This window comes from Stegostoma tigrinum, chromosome 37, assembly GCF_030684315.1.
Source record: "Stegostoma tigrinum isolate sSteTig4 chromosome 37, sSteTig4.hap1, whole genome shotgun sequence".
Classification (NCBI taxonomy): Eukaryota; Metazoa; Chordata; class Chondrichthyes; order Orectolobiformes; family Stegostomatidae; genus Stegostoma; species Stegostoma tigrinum.
Genome location: NC_081390.1, coordinates 15,367,747 through 15,386,735, shown reverse-complemented (window position 1 = coordinate 15,386,735; position 18,989 = coordinate 15,367,747). Strand labels below are relative to the sequence as shown.

The window sequence follows — 18,989 nt, the reverse complement described above, 5'->3', positions numbered from 1 at the left end:
GGAGAAAATTTAAAAAAAGGATCTGAGGGGCAACTTTTTCACGCAGATGGTGGAGCATGTGTGGAGTGAGTTGCCAGAGGAACTGGTGGAGGTGGTTACAATTACAACATTTAAAAGGCATCTAGATAGGGATGGTTTAGAGGGATATGGGCCAAAAGCTGGCAAATGGGCCTAGGTCAGATTGAGATGTCTGGCTGATGTGCAAGAGTTGGACTGAAGGGCCTGTTTCCGTGCTGTGTGAATATGCTGTATGAATCTATGACTCTATCTATTGTATCAACAAGTATCTATCACTAATGGGTCAGAGGTGAGATAAGTAACTTATCTGCTTGCCATCATTCACCTGTTCAGGATTTCAAACACATCTGCAGTAATTATTTCACCAGCATTACACCTGTGTGTTATTTGACATGATTTCTTTAATTGTTCCCTCATCCAGAAAATAGTTAATTGCATTAACAGCTACCTTCTGTGTATTTTTTCCCCTCAATTCATTCTCAGAATGTGGTTGTCACTGGCTGGGCCACCATTTATTGTTCATCTCTCTAATCTACTGCTCTTCACTGCAGTCTTTGGGGTGTTGGTGCACCCATGATTCAGTCAGAAAGGAAGCTCCAAGAATTTCTCACAGTGACAGTGAAGATTCAACAATGCAATTTCAAATCATGATGCTGTACGGCTTGAAGGAGAACTTGCAAGTTTCGGTTATGCCATCGATCTACTGCTGTTCTCCTTCGAGAGGGTAGTGGTCATAGGTTTGGAGGGTGCTTTGTAAGGAGCTTTGGTGAATTACAGCAGTGCACCTTGGGGATGGTACATTCTGCTGCCACTGTGAAGGCAGTAAATTTGGAAGGTGGTGGATAGGTTTCCACTCAAACAGGATGCTTTAACTTACATGGTGTCAAGTTTCTTTAGTGTTTTTGGACAAGTTGATAGCATTGTATTTCACTTCTTATTGATGCCTGTACGTGGTGGAGAGGCATTGAGGAACACGAGTCTGATTATTCACCACAGGATGACTTGCTGTGTAATGATCTTGTGGCCACAGTGTGGTATGGACTGCCCCATTCAGAGTCTGGTCAATGATAACCCCTGTGAAATCAGCAATAAAAATGTCTTGAATGTCAGATGACAAGGGTTCAATTCTTGCTTGTTGGGGATGATCATTGCCTGGAACTTGTGAATGTTGCCCAGGTCTTGTGGCATATGGACAAGGGCTGCTTTTAGTGTCTTGAACCATAGAATCCCCACAGTGTAGAAAGAGGCCATTGCCCCATCAGGTCTGCACCAGCCGTCTGAAGAACATCCCACCTATAAACACACCCACCCACCATAATGGGTTTTTACCATAGCTAACCCATCAAACTTGCACATCCCGAGACAATAGGTGCAATTTTTAACTTGGCCAATCTACTTAACCTGCACATTTTTGGACTGTGGTAGGAAACTGGAACACCCAAAGGAAACCCACGCAGACATGGAAAAACATGCAAACTCCACACACGACTGGAATTGAACCCATGTCTCTGGCACTGCGGGGCAGCAGTGCAAACCACTGTGCTACTGTGCCACCCAGCTGATGCTAAACAGTGTAATCATGAGTAATGCCCCTACTGCAGGCCTCCTGATGGAGGGAAGGTCATTGATGAAGCAGCTGAAAATGGTTGGGCCTAGCACACTACCCTGAGGAGCTCCAGCCTGATGTCCTGTAACTGTGAAGATTGATCTCCTTCAGCAATAACTATCTTTCTTTGTGTTAAGTCTGTTTGCAGTCAGTGGGGAATTTTCCACATGATTCTCATTTACTTCAGGTTTGTTAGGACTGTTTGATGTCGAGCAGCCATTCTTACTTCACCTCTGCAAATTCAGCTCTTTTGCCCTTTAGAGCCAAAGCTATAATAAAGTCAGCAGCTGAGCTGAGCAAAACCAAACTGAGTGTTAGATAGGAGGTTATTGCTAAGCAAGTGATTCTTGAAAGCACTGTAAATGACCCCTTCCAAAACTTTCCTGATGATCAAGTAGATTGATGGGGTGGCAAGTGGCTGGGTTGGATTGGACCTGTTTATTTGCATTCAGGGCATACCTGAGTTATTTTCTGCACAGATGTCTATGTTCTAGCTGTACTGTAACAGCTTGGCTATGACACTGCTAGTGTTGGAGCACAAGTCTTCATCATTATTACCAGAATGTTCACAGGGCCCATAATCTTCGCAATGCCCAGTGCCTTGCATGCATTTCTTCATATCATGTGGCATGAATCATGCCGGGGACCGTGGAAGGAGGCTGAGATGCATCTTCTACGTGGCTCTTCTGGCTAAAGATGGATGCAAATACTTTAGCCTTGCCATTTGCACTAATGTGCTGGGCATCCCAATCGTTGAGAATGAGGATATTTGTGGAGCCTCCGCTTCCAGTCAGTTAGTCATCACTATTAGCAACTGAATGCAGAGCTTAGATTTAATTGTTTGGTTATGGTGTTGCTAAGCCCCATCTATCACTTGCTGCTTACGCTGTTTACCACTCAAATAGTCCTGATTTGTAACTTCAACAGGTTGTCACTTTTAGGTATGCATTATGCTACTTCTAGTATGCCCTCCTGCACACTTCCTTGAACCAGGGTTAGTCTCCCAGCTTAATTGTAGTGGTAGAGTGGGGCATGTACCAGACTATGATTGTGGTTTAGTATAATTCTGCTTCTGCTGCTGACCTCAGTGCCTCAGGATGCCTTATTTTGAGTGGTTAAATCTGATTGAAACCTGTCCCATTTAGCACAGTAGTAATGCCACACAACAAGGTGTAGGGGATTTTCAATGTGAAGATGTGACTTTGTCTCCTCAATGATTGGTAGTGGTCACTGCTACTGATCCTGTCGTGGCACATTGGGTGTAAGATATGATTCCGTGAACATGGCTCAGGTTGTTGTTTGATTGGTCTGTGAGACAGAACTTCCAGTTTTGTTATAAACCTGAGGAAGCCCCTATAGGGTCAACAGGACTGTGTTTGCCATTGTTGTTTCTGGTGCCTGGATTGATTCTGGATAATCTGTCCAGTGGCTCTCCTTTGTTTAGATTTCCTGGTGGTTGGATATATCCATTGGCTTGCTGAAATGTTTCAGAGGCCAGTTATGAGTCAGACAAAGTGTTATTTGTCTGAGCCAAATGCAGGCCAGATCAGGTAGAGATAGAAGATTTTTTTCCCAAAAGAATATTTGTGAATCGGGTGTTTTTTTTAAATGAAAATCAGCAACATTTACAACGTTGAACTAACTTTTAATTGCAGAATTTTACTGAATACAAGTTTCTCTATTCTTCACAGTGGGATTTGAACCCATGTCCCCAGAACATAAGACAAATAATGTCGAACAGTCCTTCTTCAGCACATATGTTGGTACTGTTCCCCAACTCTTCTGCCATGACACCGATGACTGCAGGACGCTGCACCGAGACTGAACTGGAGCAGTTTATCGACTTCACTAACAACATTCACCCCACCTTCAAATTCACTTGATCTATCTCAGACACCGTCCCCCCCAGCCCTTTCTTGACCTCTCTGTTTCCATTTTGGATGACAGTTTATGGACCGACATTTACTATAAACCCACAGACTCCCAAAGCTTCCAAGACTACACCTCTTCCCACACTGTATCCTGCAAAGACTCTATCCCCTTTTCCCAATTCCTCCGCCTCTGCCGCCTCTGCTCAGAAAAGGAGATGTTCCACTCCTAAGCATCCCAGATGTCCACTTTGTCAGACAATGCTTTTGTCCCCCACCTCTGTCATTTAGACACCCCTGTACCGCACTTCCTCCATTCCCCAAGTGAGACAGAGCTTCATTTCAACCTCCTCCTGCATCCGCTGCTCCCGATATGGTGTTCTTTACGTCAGTGAGATTAAATGTAGACTAGGTGACCGTTTCACCAAGCATCTTCGCCTGGCCCATAATTGCCAATTTAACCTCACAGCCACTGCCCATTTCAGCCCTTCCCGCACTCCCCCCAAACATGTCCGTCCTAGGCTCTTCCAGTGACTCAGAATGCAAATTTGAAGAATAACACCTCCACTTGACAGCCCAGAGGATTTATTATTGAGTTCTACAATGCCAAGTAACTTTCCCACCCATACCCTGGCTCCCTTTCCAGCCCCACCTCCTCTCTCCATTCCACCTTCTGACCCTCCCTTCCAGACACCAATCAAATTCATTCCCTCCCATCGACCAGCCAGCACATACCTTCTACGAGTCTGTATCTATCATCCCCCTCCCACCGGCTTTAACTGCAGCTCCCTCTCCTCCTATACCTAGTCCTGAAGAAGGGGTAATACTCGAAATATTCATAGAATCACTACAGCGTGGAAACTAGCCCTTCAGCTCACAAGTCCACACTGACACAAAGAGCATCCCACCCAGACCCATCCTTCAATCCACACATTGCTGAACACTGCGGGCAATTTAGCATGGCCAATCCACCTAACCTGCACATCTTTGGACTGTGGGAGGAAACCGGAGTACCTGGAGGAAACCCATGCAGACACAAGGAGAACATGCAAGCTCCACTCAGACACTTATCCAAGGGTGGAATTGAACCTGGGTCTCCGGTGTTGTGAGGCAGCAGTGCTAACCACTGAGCCACCGTGTCGCTGTTCTCCTTTCCTCCAAATGCAGCCCAGGTTGCTGTGTTCTTCCAGCCTCCTATTGGTCTTCCCTAGAACATAGAACATAGAACATAAGCCTTGGCTCTGGATTACTAGTCCTGTCACATTACCACTACACTAAAGTTGTTTTCTTTTAAACTCACTTGTTCTTAAAATATGTAAATCTGCCCTTTCCACGTGGGCTTCATGTGTTGATTGATGCTTTTCATTGAAATGTAGTAGTTCCAGTGCCCTACCTAATATTAAGAACTGAACCTTTAGCACCATTATAAAGAAATTGGTCATCTCTCACATTTGCTTTTCTATCACCTTGCTGTACCCAAACTGCTTGCCTTTTTCTCCTCTGCAGAACAATTGTGACTCCAATTGAAACGTATTTAACTGGCTGTGAGAAACCGGGGGCTTCCGTGGTAGCCTAGTGGTTAGGATTTGGTGCTCTCAATGCCGTGGCCTGCATTCAATTCCCGGTCAAGGAAATCAAGCTCTCTTGAGGCAGCATGGTGGCACAGTGGCTAGCACTGCTGCCTCACAGCGCCAGGGACCTGTGTTCGATTCCAGTCTCAGGCGACTGTCTGTGTGGAGTTTGCACATTCTCCCCATGTCTGTGTGGGTTTCCTCCCACGGTCCAAAGATGTGCAGGTTAGGTGCGTTGGCTATGCTAAATTGCCTGCAGTGTTCAGGAAGAAAGAGAGTGTACATTAGGTGAGTCATAGGGGGATGAGTCTGGGTGGGATGCTCTGAGGTTCAGTGTGGACTAGTTGGGCCAAATGGCCTGTTTCCACACTATAGGGATTCTTAGAAAGATGCTATAGAAATGTGTTATTTCTTAAGTTAAAGGCTTGGAAATTGCCCGAAAACAGTTTGAGGGTGGTTCCCGATCAATCAGCTTTTAATTTTATTTTAAATTAAGAAACTCAGGGTAAGAGCCATAATATAGAACACCATCCAAAACTGAGAAGAGTAAATGAGAGAAAAAAGTATGAGAACCTCTGATCAGTTGCAAATGAGCAAGTGAAAATTTGTATCTTGTGGGAAGGAGGAAGACTGATGAAGATCGGGGATACACCATTATGAGATTCTATCAACAAATAAATGAAGTAAGAGACCAAGAAATGAGTCAAAGTTTAAACACAGTAAGAATACAGAATGGAAGGAAGCACATGCAAAATGGCATCTTTGGAACTGAGAAGTTACAAGTTTATAAGAACATTAATGATAATCAAAAATTAAGACAGGTGTAAAAACAGTTGGAAGGGATTGTTTGGAAGCATGAAAAATGCATGATTGCAGGTAACTTAAAAACAAAGAGTTTTGGGGCGGCACGGTGGCTCAGTGGTTAGCACTGCAGCCTCACAGCACCAGGGACCCAGGTTCGATTCCAGCCTCGGGCAAATGTCTGTGTGGAGTTTGCCCCATTCTCCCAGTGTCTGCGTGGGTTTCCTCCGAGTGCTCCGGTTTCCTCCCACTGTGCAAAGATGTGCAGGATAGGTGGATTGGCCATGCTAAATTGCCTGTAGGGTTCTGGGGTGTGTGGGTTATAGGGGGATGGGTCTGGGTGGGATGTTTCAAGAGCTGGCGTGGACTTGTTGGGCCAATGGGCCTGTTTCCACACTGTAGGGAATCTAATCTAAAATATGCCTAGTAATTGAATGTTTTGTGTGATTGTCTGTAGAGCAATGTTGTGTTGGTCAGTGCTATGAAGGCAGAGCAGACTTGGTGCTGGCATTTGTGACATATTTGCTTTTCTGCACAGTGCTGTGCAACTGTTTTAAACTAGCTTATGAAGTAGGATATGGCATGGGATGACATCAAGCACAAAGAGTTCTGATAATGTCATTTAGCGGCACCAGACGACAGTCAAGTTGACAAAAAGGTGCTTTCTTGAAAGAAAAAAAAACTAGAAATTTTTACCCAAGTTTCTAACCATACTAATATTGTGATCCAATAATGTTGGAATAATTTATCATCCACTCGTTGTCTAAGTCCCAGTATTGTGTCGGTTTATCAGAGATCATTTTCCAATAGTGCACCGATGGAACAGCAATTTTCCTCTTCATTCACCCACTTGATGAGTGGGATTAACTGTGCTCAAAGTGTTCACCCCTTTTCCACATCCCACCTTCAGTGGTGTACAGAAGCCAGCACTAATTTGAGCTTGCTGGCATTCCATTTCTACTTAGTGCTGCAAAATATCCTGGAACATTCCACATGACTATAACTGACCAGGAGTAGAAGATCTGCTTAATTTTCTTTCTGAGTATTCTTTTTGAGATAAATGCATTTGGTTGGCAATGTGTTCTGTTGGCTCACTTGCGTGCTACTTCAGACACCTTCCCCATGAGTATCACATAATAAAGTTTGATTTCAGTCTTGTGGAGTGGAGAGGTGTCAGATAAAACAGAGGCACTTTTCTTTGGCATAAAAACTATGCCACACACATCGTTACATTCATGTCATGTCAGGTGTTGGCAGAAAGCTGGGAGCAAGTCATCTGATCGAATGATGTTTTTTGTCATAAAAGCACCCAAAGATGTGGCAAGCTTACAAATAGCAGGCCAAATTTATCAATGTTTGGTTTGTTCACCGCATTTTCTTAGTAAAATGTTACAGTGTACAGGAATTATTTAACTCCTCAGATTTGATGCCCTCTCCTTTCTCAGCTGTTTTATGGCCTACCCAAAGATCACTAAATTTGGAGGTAAGAGCTTCCAAGAGGTTGAGTAACAGAGAGATCTGCTGTACTAACACTGTGCCACAAATTTGCGCCAGTTGTTTCTTACAGAAATGTCTCTGTTGAGCAGGCTTGGAGGGCAGCCAAGGTCACAGTCATTCAGGTTTCATTTTCTAATATTGAATCTCTTTCAAAAATAAAATATGTAATTTCTCTCCCTCATCCATTTCTACTGTCATAAAATAATGAGAAACAATGCATTTTCAATGACCTAATCACAAGCTTGCAGTTTAAAATTACTCGTTAGCCAGATGTAGCTGAGAGAGACCTCAGAAGCACAGTGAAAAATGAGAATGTTTCTAATGTAGAAGTGCATGTTTATAAAGGTTAGGTTGAATATTGCCATTTTGGACAAAGAAGCATTGTTGAGTACCAAGCTCTGCTACTGGTATGTCTCAGACAAAAATGTATGAGCAATAGGTTTGTTATCAGTCCCAACGTTTAACCAGATCTTCGGTTGAGCCTTCACTATCTGGTAGAGTAACTCACAGTACATAGTGTCATGAAGGTGAAAATAGTATAATTCAGGAAGAAAGCTTGCATCAGACCCACATGAACATTTATGTTACTATTTGAAATAGAATTGTAAAAAAGTGTTGATGAGTAGCAGCTGGATATACAGGCAGTGGAACGCCTTCAGCCTACTTGGTATATTTATCCTGGTGTTTATTCTTCTTGGTGTTTTGTGTAGCATTTCATGCTTGTCAACATAAAAATGCTTGAGACAGGGAATTGAATTTCTCCCCACATCAGCATCAAAATGGATTTGTCTTAATAGGACAAGGTGTAAGTGCATTGCCTACCATGGAATCATACACCACAGAAACAGACCCTTCGGTCCAACGTATCCATGTTGACCAATTATCCTAAACCGATCTAGTCCCATTTGCCAGCATTTGGCCCATCTCCCTCTATACCCTTTCTATTCATGTACCCATCCAGATGTCTTTTAAATGTCGTAATTGTACCAGCCTCCACCGCCACCTCTGGCAGATCGTTCCACATATGCATCACTGTCTGCATGGAGAAAGTTACCCCTCGGGTCCTTTCTAAATCTTTTCCCTCTCACCTTAAACCTATGCCCTTTGGTTTTGCACTACTGTCCCCTTGGGAAAAAACTTTGGCTATTTACTCTATCACGATTTTATAAATCAATGCACTTGAGTCTTTAAGCTGAGGGGGTAAAAAGGGCAATGTGCATTTTCCCAGTGTGCTATTGCATCGTCATGATGACAAACAATGATACCTTGATTAATTGATCAGTGTAGTGCTTGTTATGAAGGCAGAATCCAATTTCTCTGGCATTCCATTACTTCACCATGATTGATATTTTTAACTTTGGCTGGTTAACCTAATTTCATGAGTAGACCTTTCACTTTTTTGATTCAAGCGAACCTCAGACCTGGGTTCCAGCGTTCAGAATACAACATTTGATTTTACTCGATCATCTCTCTACAGGTCAAAGTTTGGTTTTCCTTTCATGAGATGGGTCAGCATTCTGTTTCTCTTTTCATTCTAGATTGAGGAGGACACCTGGCAGAAATACTATCTCGAAGGGGTAGCAAATGAGATGTACACTGAATATTTGTCCAGTGCCTTCATAGGCTTGTCATTTCCTGCAGTCTGTGAGTAAGTAAACAAGAACGTATCTCCACCAATGACTTTAAGTTCATCAATAAGCACTGAGTAACTCCTGTAAGTGCAGTGAATGTCGGAGCATTCTTACCAATTCTTTCAGTTGCACAGAGAATTTGGACCAAGAATGCTTGAGACATTCCTTAATTATTGCACCAGGCCTCGTTTACTCTAGCCGAACCTTTTTCGATGTGTATACCCTACGGTCTGAACATTAACGTCTGTTTTGCTCACTATCCCACCAATGGAGACATTCTTAACAAAATAATTCCTGAGCCACAACGGAGTTGTATATTTGAGGAAGAAGGGAGCTAGGGAAGATATAAACCAACTGGAGAAGTTAAGAATAGTATCAAATTGAAAGAAAAATATGTACAATATGGCGAAGATTAGTGATAAGCCGGGGATTTGGGAAAGTTTTAAAAACCAACAGATAATGATCAAAAAATAACAAAGAAAGGGAACATAACTTATGAGGGTAAACTAGCAAATAATATAGAATTTAGACAGTAAGAGCTTCTTTAAATATACAAAAATAAAGAGGGATCAAAGTGAACATGGACCTCTTAGAGTATGCGGATGGCAAATAATGATCAGGAACCATGAAGTGGTAAAGGAGTTGAAGAATACTTTGTCTCAGTCGCCCCCAAAATGCTAAGTAACCAAGTGGCAGAAGTGGAATGGAAATAAGCACAAAAGTAATTTGAGAAAAGATACCAGGGAAATTAAAGGGGCTAAAGGCTGTAGAGACCTTGGACCTGATGGGTTGCATCCTAGGATTTTAAAGGCATTAACTGTAAATATATTGGATGTATTGATAATAATCTTCTAAGAAACCTTAGATGAGTAAATGTCCCAGGGGATTGGAAAACTGCTTGTGTAACAGCCTTATTCAAAAAAAGGAGAGAGACTGAAAATCAGGTAATTGTAGCTAAGAGATAACAAGGTGCACAGCTGGATGAACACAGGTTGAGCAGGAAGGCTGACGTTTCGGGCCTCGACCCTTCTTCAGAAAATTCTTCAGTTTTCTGAAGAAGGGCCCAGGCCCGAAACTTGAGTCTTCCTGCTCCTCTGGTGCTGCATGGCCTGCTGTGTTCATCCAACTCTACACTTGTTATCTCAGATTCTCCAGCATCTGCAGTTCCTGCTGTCTCTGAATCAGATAATTATACATCAGTTAGCTTAACATCTGTCATTAGGGAAATGATTGAGCCTGTTATAAAGGATGTAACAGCAGAGCATTTAGAAATACAGAGTCCAGTCATTGCAGAGTCAATATGGCTTCATAAAGGAGAAGTTATGCCTGACAAATATATCACAGCTCCTTGAGGAGATAAGATATGGGCGGGATGAAGGGTAACCATTCGATGTAGTATATTTGGATTTCCGAAAGGCATTCAATAAGGTACCATTTATAGGGCTATGTAATGAAGTAAGAGCCAAGGTTTTGGAGTTAGTGTATTAGCATGGATAGAAAATCGGCTAACAAGTAGAAAGCACAGGCTTGGAGTAAAGGAGACATTTTCAAGGTGGCAAGGTGCAACCGGTAGAGTGCTACAGGGATCAGTGCTGGCATCTACAATTATTTTCAATATAAATTAGTGACTTGGATGAGACAGGTCTAGTTTGTTGATGACACAAAAATAGGTAGGAACACAAGTGGTGAGGACTACAGTTCATAGAGATATATGGACAGGTTAACAATTGGGCAAAAAAATGACAGTGGAATATAAAGTAAGAAAATATGGTGTTATGCATTTTGACAGGAAAAATAAAGGAGCTGAATTTTATTTGAACAGAGAAAGATGGCAGACAGCTGCAGAATAAAGGAGTCTTGGGATCCTCGTACATAGACCACAAGCAGCATATAAACTCAGCAGGTAATAGTGAGGGCAAATGGAATGTTAGCCTTTATTTCGAAGGAAATGGAATGTAAAGGTATTGAAACTTTGCTGAAACAATTCAATGCACTAGTTCGACCACACTATACTATGAACAGTTTTGGTACCTCTATCTAAAGAAAGATATACTACTATTGGAGGCAGCACAGAGAAAGTTTATTTAGTTGATCCTGGGCAAGCAGGGATTTTCTTATAAGGAGACGATGAGTAAGTTGAGCCTGTACTCATTGACATTTAGAAGAATAAGAGGCAATCTTATTGAAATATATAAGAATCTGAGGGACCTTGATAAGACAGATGCTGAGAAATTGTGGAAGAATCTAGGGTTAGAGGGCATTATCTCAAGAGTAAGGGGTTGCCCATTTAAGACAGTGATGAGGAGGAATTTCTTCTCTGAGTGTAGTGAATATGTGGAATTGTTTACCACCCAATGTGTGCAACCATTTCTCATTAGATAACCCACCCCGATGCCAGTTATCAGTTGGATGAATCTTCTCTGAACTGCTTCTAATGTATTTGTGTCCTCCCTAAATAAGAAGACCAAACTGCACACAGTATTGTAGATGGGGCTCATCAACATTCTTTGGATATGTAACAAATCATCCATTTTTTTTCCCAATTTCCTTGCATCTTCCTAATCACTTGTTGTACCTGCATTCCAACTGTGATTCATCTACAAGTTCACCTAGATCTCTGTGCACCTCAAAGTTCTGAAATCTCTTTCTACTCAGACAATATGACGTTTTCCTATTCTCTCTGTGTAAGTGGACAGGGTCACATTTTATACTCCATCTTACAAATTTTTGCCCACTCAATCAATCTCTTTGCCAATCTGTGCCTCTTTGCAGACTCCTTTTGTCCTTCAGACAACTTTATTTCCTCCCTAACTTTGTACCAATCCGTAAAGTTAGCAACCATATGATCACTCCCTTCATCTGAGTCATTTATATAGATTGTAAATACTTGAGCCCACAACACCCATCCCTGTGGCACCAAGCAACATTGACCAAAGAATAATGTTAACAGAGCACCATATTTTTGTGTTCAGGCAGACCTATTTTTCTGATTGCATTTGCAACCTATTTCCAAACTCTACAGCAAGTACTCCCAGCTTCATTTTGATCCTTCCTCAAAATTTTGTGCCATGGATACATTATTTCTCAGTATCCTCTCATATTGTCTGAGTAGAAAGAGATTTCAGAACTTTGAGGTGCACAGAGATCTAGGTGAACTTGTAGATGAATCACAGTTGGAATGCAGGTACAACAAGTGATTAGGAAGATGCAAGGAAATTGGGAAAAAATATGCATATTGTCTGAGTAGAAAGAGATTTCAGAACTTTGAGGTGCACAGAGATCTAGGTGAACTTGTAGATGAATCACAGTTGGAATGCAGGTACAACAAGTGATTAGGAAGATGCAAGGAAATTGGGAAAAAATATGGATGAGAGGATACTGAGAAATAATGTATCCATGGCACAAAATTTGATGCAGTGTCCTGTTGTTTTCTGTTATTTACCTAGTACAGTTCTTACTTCTTCTCTCCCCATACTCAGGATACAATTTTGTTCTATTTGGATTCACTCTGAAAGCAGAGTAGTTTTGTGGAGAGAAACTTGCTGCCTATCTTGTTCAGAATGCCCATTTGATCAGAAGTCAATCAGGCAGCTGACTAGCTGCCAGCAGATTTATGCTAGAGTTTTGAAGCTGGAGTAGGGTAGTCCCGGCACACCTAGAGCTGCCAGCTAATGAGAGAATGGCATCTCCAAAACTCAGCAATCTACAGTAGAAACTGCTTTGGGAACTCCACCTCCCAGATCCCCAGATAGAGGATGAGAGGGAAGAAAAATGGGAGTTGTCTGGAATTTGGTTTCTGGGTTTGTGGCCATTGGGAGATAAGATGCAGGTAGTTTGGGCATGAGACCGGAGCAATGGATCTCCAAGGACACATCACATAACAATGCCTTCATTGTTCCTTTGATGTCAGCTCTTCCTATCATTGTGGTAGTATTCACCAGGCATTGGATTGTGCACTTATTATTAGGGAACATGGTCTGGGTTTATACCATCACAGGACAGGTTAGGTTTAACCTACTGATGATATGTTCCTATAGTAGTAATCCTGCTCAGTATCAGTGAAGTCATAGGTTCAAATATTTGGTGTGTGTACTTGGCTGAGGAGCCAACAGTGGGAGACTACCATTTGTGGGATAACGACCAAAACCTGAGAGATGGCCTTCCCTCCTAAGCATAATATGACACAATCACTGATTGGCTGACTATGGTTAGTGCATAGTGCTGCTTGATTCAGGTCTACAGTGCAATATTGGGTGCCACCTCTCTCCTAATGCACATCATGTTCATTGGGAACCTAGTGCTAAATTATTCATAGACAACTTGATTCTGGCTCAGTGTAGCAGAACTTTCTGTGCAGTAGAACAGCTACCTGTTGTGATCTATTGAAAGCCATCCCTTGAGGCAATTTTAAAATACATGTTATGGGACTTGGTGGTTAATGTTCTGGGGACATGGGTTGAAATCTCACCATGGCAGACAGTGAAATTTTGAATCCTACAAAAAAATCTGGAATCAAAAACTAGTCTAATGGTTACCAAGGTAATCACTGTTGATTGTTGTAAAATCCATCTGGATCAGTAATGTTCTTTAGGGACAGAGCTATGTTGGCGTTACCTGGTCTAGACTACATATGACTCCAGACCCACAACAATGTGATTGATTCTTAATTGCCATTTGAGCAATTAGGACAAGGCAGTAAATGAAGGAGCAGCTGGCAAGACCCACACTTTTTTTTTCTATATTCAGGAGCTCTTCTACACACAACTGAACTATTGTAGTAACATTCCCATCAATTAAGCACCACCAGTAAATCAGCCATGTTTTCCAACTGATTAGTTTACATGTAAAACATGTCAAGGGCAATGCAAGCCATCAAAGGTGAGGGGAGAGGGCTTCAACCACATTCTTATAAACGATAGAAGAAAAATCCAGCACCACCACCCCCAGGCCTCAGGTTGAATCCCTTGCTCTTGCACAAATTGGTAAAGATACAGGTGACACTCCATCTTCTAAATTGACAGCTGGCCCATACTAGTTTACCAGTTGGGTAGCTCAGCTCTTCCTCACCATGCCTGGTGTTGAAGAAATTACCTTTAACTAGGCCTTTAACTAGTGGCAGGTCAGGAAATCAATGCCACAGAGATTGCAAGATCTTTCTGGGCCATCTCACTTAATTTCTGAGGTGACAGGAAGGGTGCGAGTGTCTCCTAAATGCCAACGGATCCCAATTACCTGTTTATTTTTAGTCATCTTTCCTGCCCCATCTTGGAAAGAGAAAACCTGTGTTCCACTACTCATCAGCCCCTTCCCTCCTCCCCAGACCCCCACCCCCAACCCCAAACCCCACCCCCAACCATCGCTGCTTTCTCTTCTGCTTAGTGCTATTCTGATTCCTCTCTTCTCTAGCAATTACTGTTCCTTATCCATTAGTATATATAATTAAAAGTCTTATGAATAACAGTTACACATTAAATGTGACAGCCTATACATTTAATCTGAGAAAGAGCTATTTGAAAGGGGCAAAAAAATTATCCATCACACTTTTCTGATTGGCTCCAATAACTACTATCTGTCAAGTTAACTACACTGATTCACTCAAAAATGTTGAAGTAATCCTTCATAAAACAACAGTGAAAACCATTTATAAGAAGAACACAGCAGTATGAAAATTTCTACATTAACCCCAGTTACTCAAGCAAAGGGTAATTTTTAAAAATCTAGATACACATGAACATAGGGAAAAAGCTGACCATTCGATCCATTCGAGTCTGGTCTACGATTCAGTATAATTAAGGCTGACTGTTCGTGTTTTAAGTTACACACGCCCCTCTACCCTTAATAACCTTTGATTCTCTTGCCTAATAAGGATCTATCCACTTAAGATACTTAACATATTAATGAACAAGGATTTCTCATTGCTGCTGAGTGGAGCATTGTGTGCAGTTTTGGTCTCCTTACCGAAGAAAGGATATACTTGACATAAGGAATGCAGACAGATTCCTGGGTTGGCAGGATTATTTTATGAGGAGAGATAGAGTTGACTCCAAAATCACATTTAGAAAACTGTTTACAGTATTCTAGGTGAGGTCTAACTAGTGTCTTTTTTAGTTTTAGCAAGGCTTTCTTTTTTTTAAACCTTCCATTCCCTTTGAAATAAAGGCCAATGTTCTATTTGCCTTCCTTATTACCTGCTAAACTTGAATGCTAGCTTTTTGTGATTCATGCAGGAGGACCCCCAAATCCCTCTAGGCTTCATCTTTTTGCTGTCTTTCTCTATTTATATAATATTCAGCTCGTTAATTCTTCGTGCCAACATGCCTAACATTTCATTTTTCTGTGGTATATTCCATTTGCCAAGTCATAGAACATAGAACAGTATAACACAGAACAGGCCCTCCAGCCCACGATGTTGTGCCGACCATTGATCCTCATGTATGCACCCTCAAATTTCTGTGACCATATGCATGTCCAGCAGTCTCTTAAATGACCCCAATGACCTTGCTTCCACAACTGCTGCTGGCAACGCATTCCATGCCCTCACAACTCTCTGTGTAAAGAACCCGCCTCTGACATCCCCTCTATACTTTCCTCCAACCAGCTTAAAACTATGACCCCTCATGCTAGCCATTTCTGCCCTGGGAAATAGTCTCTGGCTATCAACTCTATCTATGCCTCTCATTATCTTGTATACCTCAACTAGGTCCCCTTTCCTCCTCCTTTTCTCCAATGAAAAGAGACCGAGCTCAGTCAACCTCTCTTCATAAGATAAGCCCTCCAGTCCAGGCAGCATCCTGGTAAACCTCCTCTGAACCCTCTCCAAAGCATCCACATCTTTCCTACAATAGGGCGACCAGAACTGGATGCAGTATTCCAAGTGCGGTCTAACCAAAGTTTTATAGAGCTGCAACAAGATCTCACGACTCATAAACTCAATCCCCCTGTTAATGAAAGCCAAAACACCATATGCTTTCTTAACAACCCTGTCCACTTGAGTGGCCATTTTAAGGGATCTATGTATCTGCACACCAAGATCCCACTGTTCCTCCACACTGCCAAGAATCCTATCCTTAATCCTGTACTCAGCTTTCAAATTCGACCTTCCAAAATGCATCACCTCGCATTTGTCCAGGTTGAACTCCATCTGCCACCTCACAGCCCATCTCTGCATCCTGTCAATGTCCCGCTGCAGCCTACAACAGCCCTCTATACTGTCAACGACACCTCTAACCTTTGTGTCGTCTGCAAACTTGCTGACCCATCCTTCAATCCCCTCATCCAAGTCATTAATAAAACTTACAAACAGTAGAGGCCCAAGGACAGAGCCCTGTGGAACACCACTCACCACTGACTTCCAGGCAGAATATTTTCCTTCTACTACCACTCGCTGCCTTCTGTTGGCCAGCAAATTCTGTATCCAGGCAGCTAAGTTCCCCTGTATCCCATTCCTCCTGACCTCCTGAATGAGCCTACCATGGGGAACCTTATCAAATGCCTTATCATAGCCCATTCTTTGCAATAGGCTGGTGAGGCTAAGTCATTGAGTGTGTTGAAAGCAGGGAGAGAGGTTCTTGATCAGTAGGGGGATCAAGAGTTACGCGGAGAACACAGGAAAATGGAATTGAGAAACATATCAGTTATGATTGAATGGTGGAACAGACTGAATGGATCGAATTGCTTAATTCTGCTCCTATAACATCTGGTCTTATTCAAATCGTTAATGTATACTGTAAATAATTGTGGCCTGCCCCATTGCTGTCTACTTGTTGCAGGTCGCCATCCTGAAAATGTCTGTCTGTCTTCTATTAGTTAGCCAATCTTCTGTCTATGCTAATATACTACCCCCAACCCCATGGTCTCTTGTTAAGTAACCTAATATGAGGTATCTTATGGGACACATTTTGGAAGTCCAAATATATTACATCTGTTGGTTCCCCTTTGTTCCCTCCTCAAAGAATTCATATTAATTTGTCAGGCATGATTTCCCCTTCATGAGACCATGCTGACTTTGCTGGATTACATTATGTATTTCTAAATAGTCTGCTTTTAGACTTTTATAATAGATGCTTACATTGTTCCCAGTGATAGAAGTTAAACTAACTATAGTTTTCTCTCTCCTTTTTTGATTAAGGCTGTTACCTTGGCAGTTTACCAATCCTCTTGAAATTTTCCAGAATCTAAAGATTCCTGAAAGATTATTTGTGCATCTATTAACTTTGTAGCTACTGCCCTTAGTTTCTGAGGATACACATCATCAAGTCCAGGAAGCATATTGGTCTTTAGTCTAATTATTTCCCTAGTACTTTGTTAATATATTTATTTCCTCTTCATCTCTTGCACATTGATTTAGCATATTTTTAAAGCTAATAATGTTCTTGGCTGTGAAGACAGATGCAAAGTATGTAGTTAACTCCTCATTATTGAAGGAAGGATATCAATGGCTTGGAGGAGGTTCAAGGAGGTTTATCCCTGGAATGAGTAGGTTGCTTTAGAATATAGGTTGGACGAGTTGGACTTGTTTTTCCACTGTATTTTGGGAGAATTACTCTTAGTTAAAGTGTATAAGATCCTGTTTGAGCTTAATGGGTGGACCTGGAAAGGATGTTTGTTCTTCTGGCTGGGCCCAGAACTAAGGGGCACAGCTTTAAACTGAAGGATTTAATGAGGCCATTTTAGCCCATTAAGACTGCTGTACCATTCAACGTCATCATTGCTGATCTTCTATCTCAGCATTATATTCTAGCTTTCTCCCTGTACTCTTTGGCTTTGATGTCTAAAAAACAATTGGTTTCTTTTTTGAATATTTTCAGTAACTAGGGCACCACAGCCTTATGTGGTCGTGAATTCTACATGTCGGCCACTCTGAATGAAGAAATTTCCCCTCACTTCAGTCATAAATTTGCTACCCTGAATCCTGAGAGTATGACATCTTGCTTGAGACTAATCTCCAGCCTCTGGAAACATCATCCTGGAATCCAGCTGGTCCAGTTCTGTCGTAATTTTATACATTTCATTATGATCCCCTTTCATTTTTCTAAACTACTATTAATTTAGACTCATTTCCAGCTGATTTTATTGTGGTAGTGTTGAGCTGCCGAATTGAACCACTACAATCCATTTGGTGTAGGTAGACCCTTAGTGCTATTGGGGAGGGAGGTGAGTAGGTTGGAGTTTAGAAGAATGACAGGTGACTTTATTGGAACATGTAAAATTTCTAGGGCCTTGAATGAGTAAATGTCAAGAGCTTGTATCGCCGCCTTGTAAGTGTAGGACGAGAAGTCATAATTTCAAACTAAGGAGTCACCCATTTAAAATGGTGATGAGAAGGAATTTCTTCAGAGTGTAGCGAATCTGTGAATTCTTCACTACAGAAAGCTGTTGGGATGGTTCAATAAGTATATTCAGTGCCGAGAGTTTTTTTTTTAAATCAGTGAGGGAATCAAGAGTTATGAGGAAAAAGCAGAAAAGTGGAATTGAGGATTGTCAGATCAGCTTGATTTCATTGAATAGTGGAGCAGATTCAATGGGCTGATTGGCCTAATCCTATAACTTTCGGTCTTATGGATCTTGAGATCAAACTGCAGACAGCATTCATGATGTGGTTTCACAAATGCCGTGATGTAGCTGCTACAGTAAAAGGTCTCAATTCTTTGCACGGTAAGTCCCTAATATTAGTTTGTTTGTATCCTAATAACTGATTGCTTAACATTACTGGAAGAAATTGATTAACTATCTTCTTGACTTCCTCTGAAAACTGATGTGAAGCACTAACTTGATTCTTAATATGAAGTGTCATTTTCTGTTGGAAAGGGGAATGAAACCTAATGTTGGAAAATAAATACAATAAGTAAATCTACTATAGAAAGTTAAGAAGCAGAAGTAATATCAACCTGGCCTCAAAATCGGACAGCTATATCTCTGTCTAGAATAAATAGTTATTTTTCATCCAAATATGTCATCAGAAATGATGAGTAGATCATTCACTGGTTGACAAGGCATG

The 18,989-nt window shown here is 41.7% G+C and overlaps 1 protein-coding gene across 11 annotated transcripts in view; it reads left to right on the top strand.

Annotated features, from left to right (window-relative positions):
* Nucleotides 1-18,989, top strand: part of kcnma1a (potassium large conductance calcium-activated channel, subfamily M, alpha member 1a) — an 828,270-nt gene that overhangs the window by 634,364 nt on the left and 174,917 nt on the right. For all 11 annotated transcript variants that reach the window (XM_059640355.1, XM_059640354.1, XM_059640351.1 and 8 more), the window contains exon 15: nt 8,900-9,009. In XM_059640355.1, the coding sequence (XP_059496338.1) occupies nt 8,900-9,009 (110 nt within the window). The remainder of the gene's footprint in view (nt 1-8,899; nt 9,010-18,989) is intronic.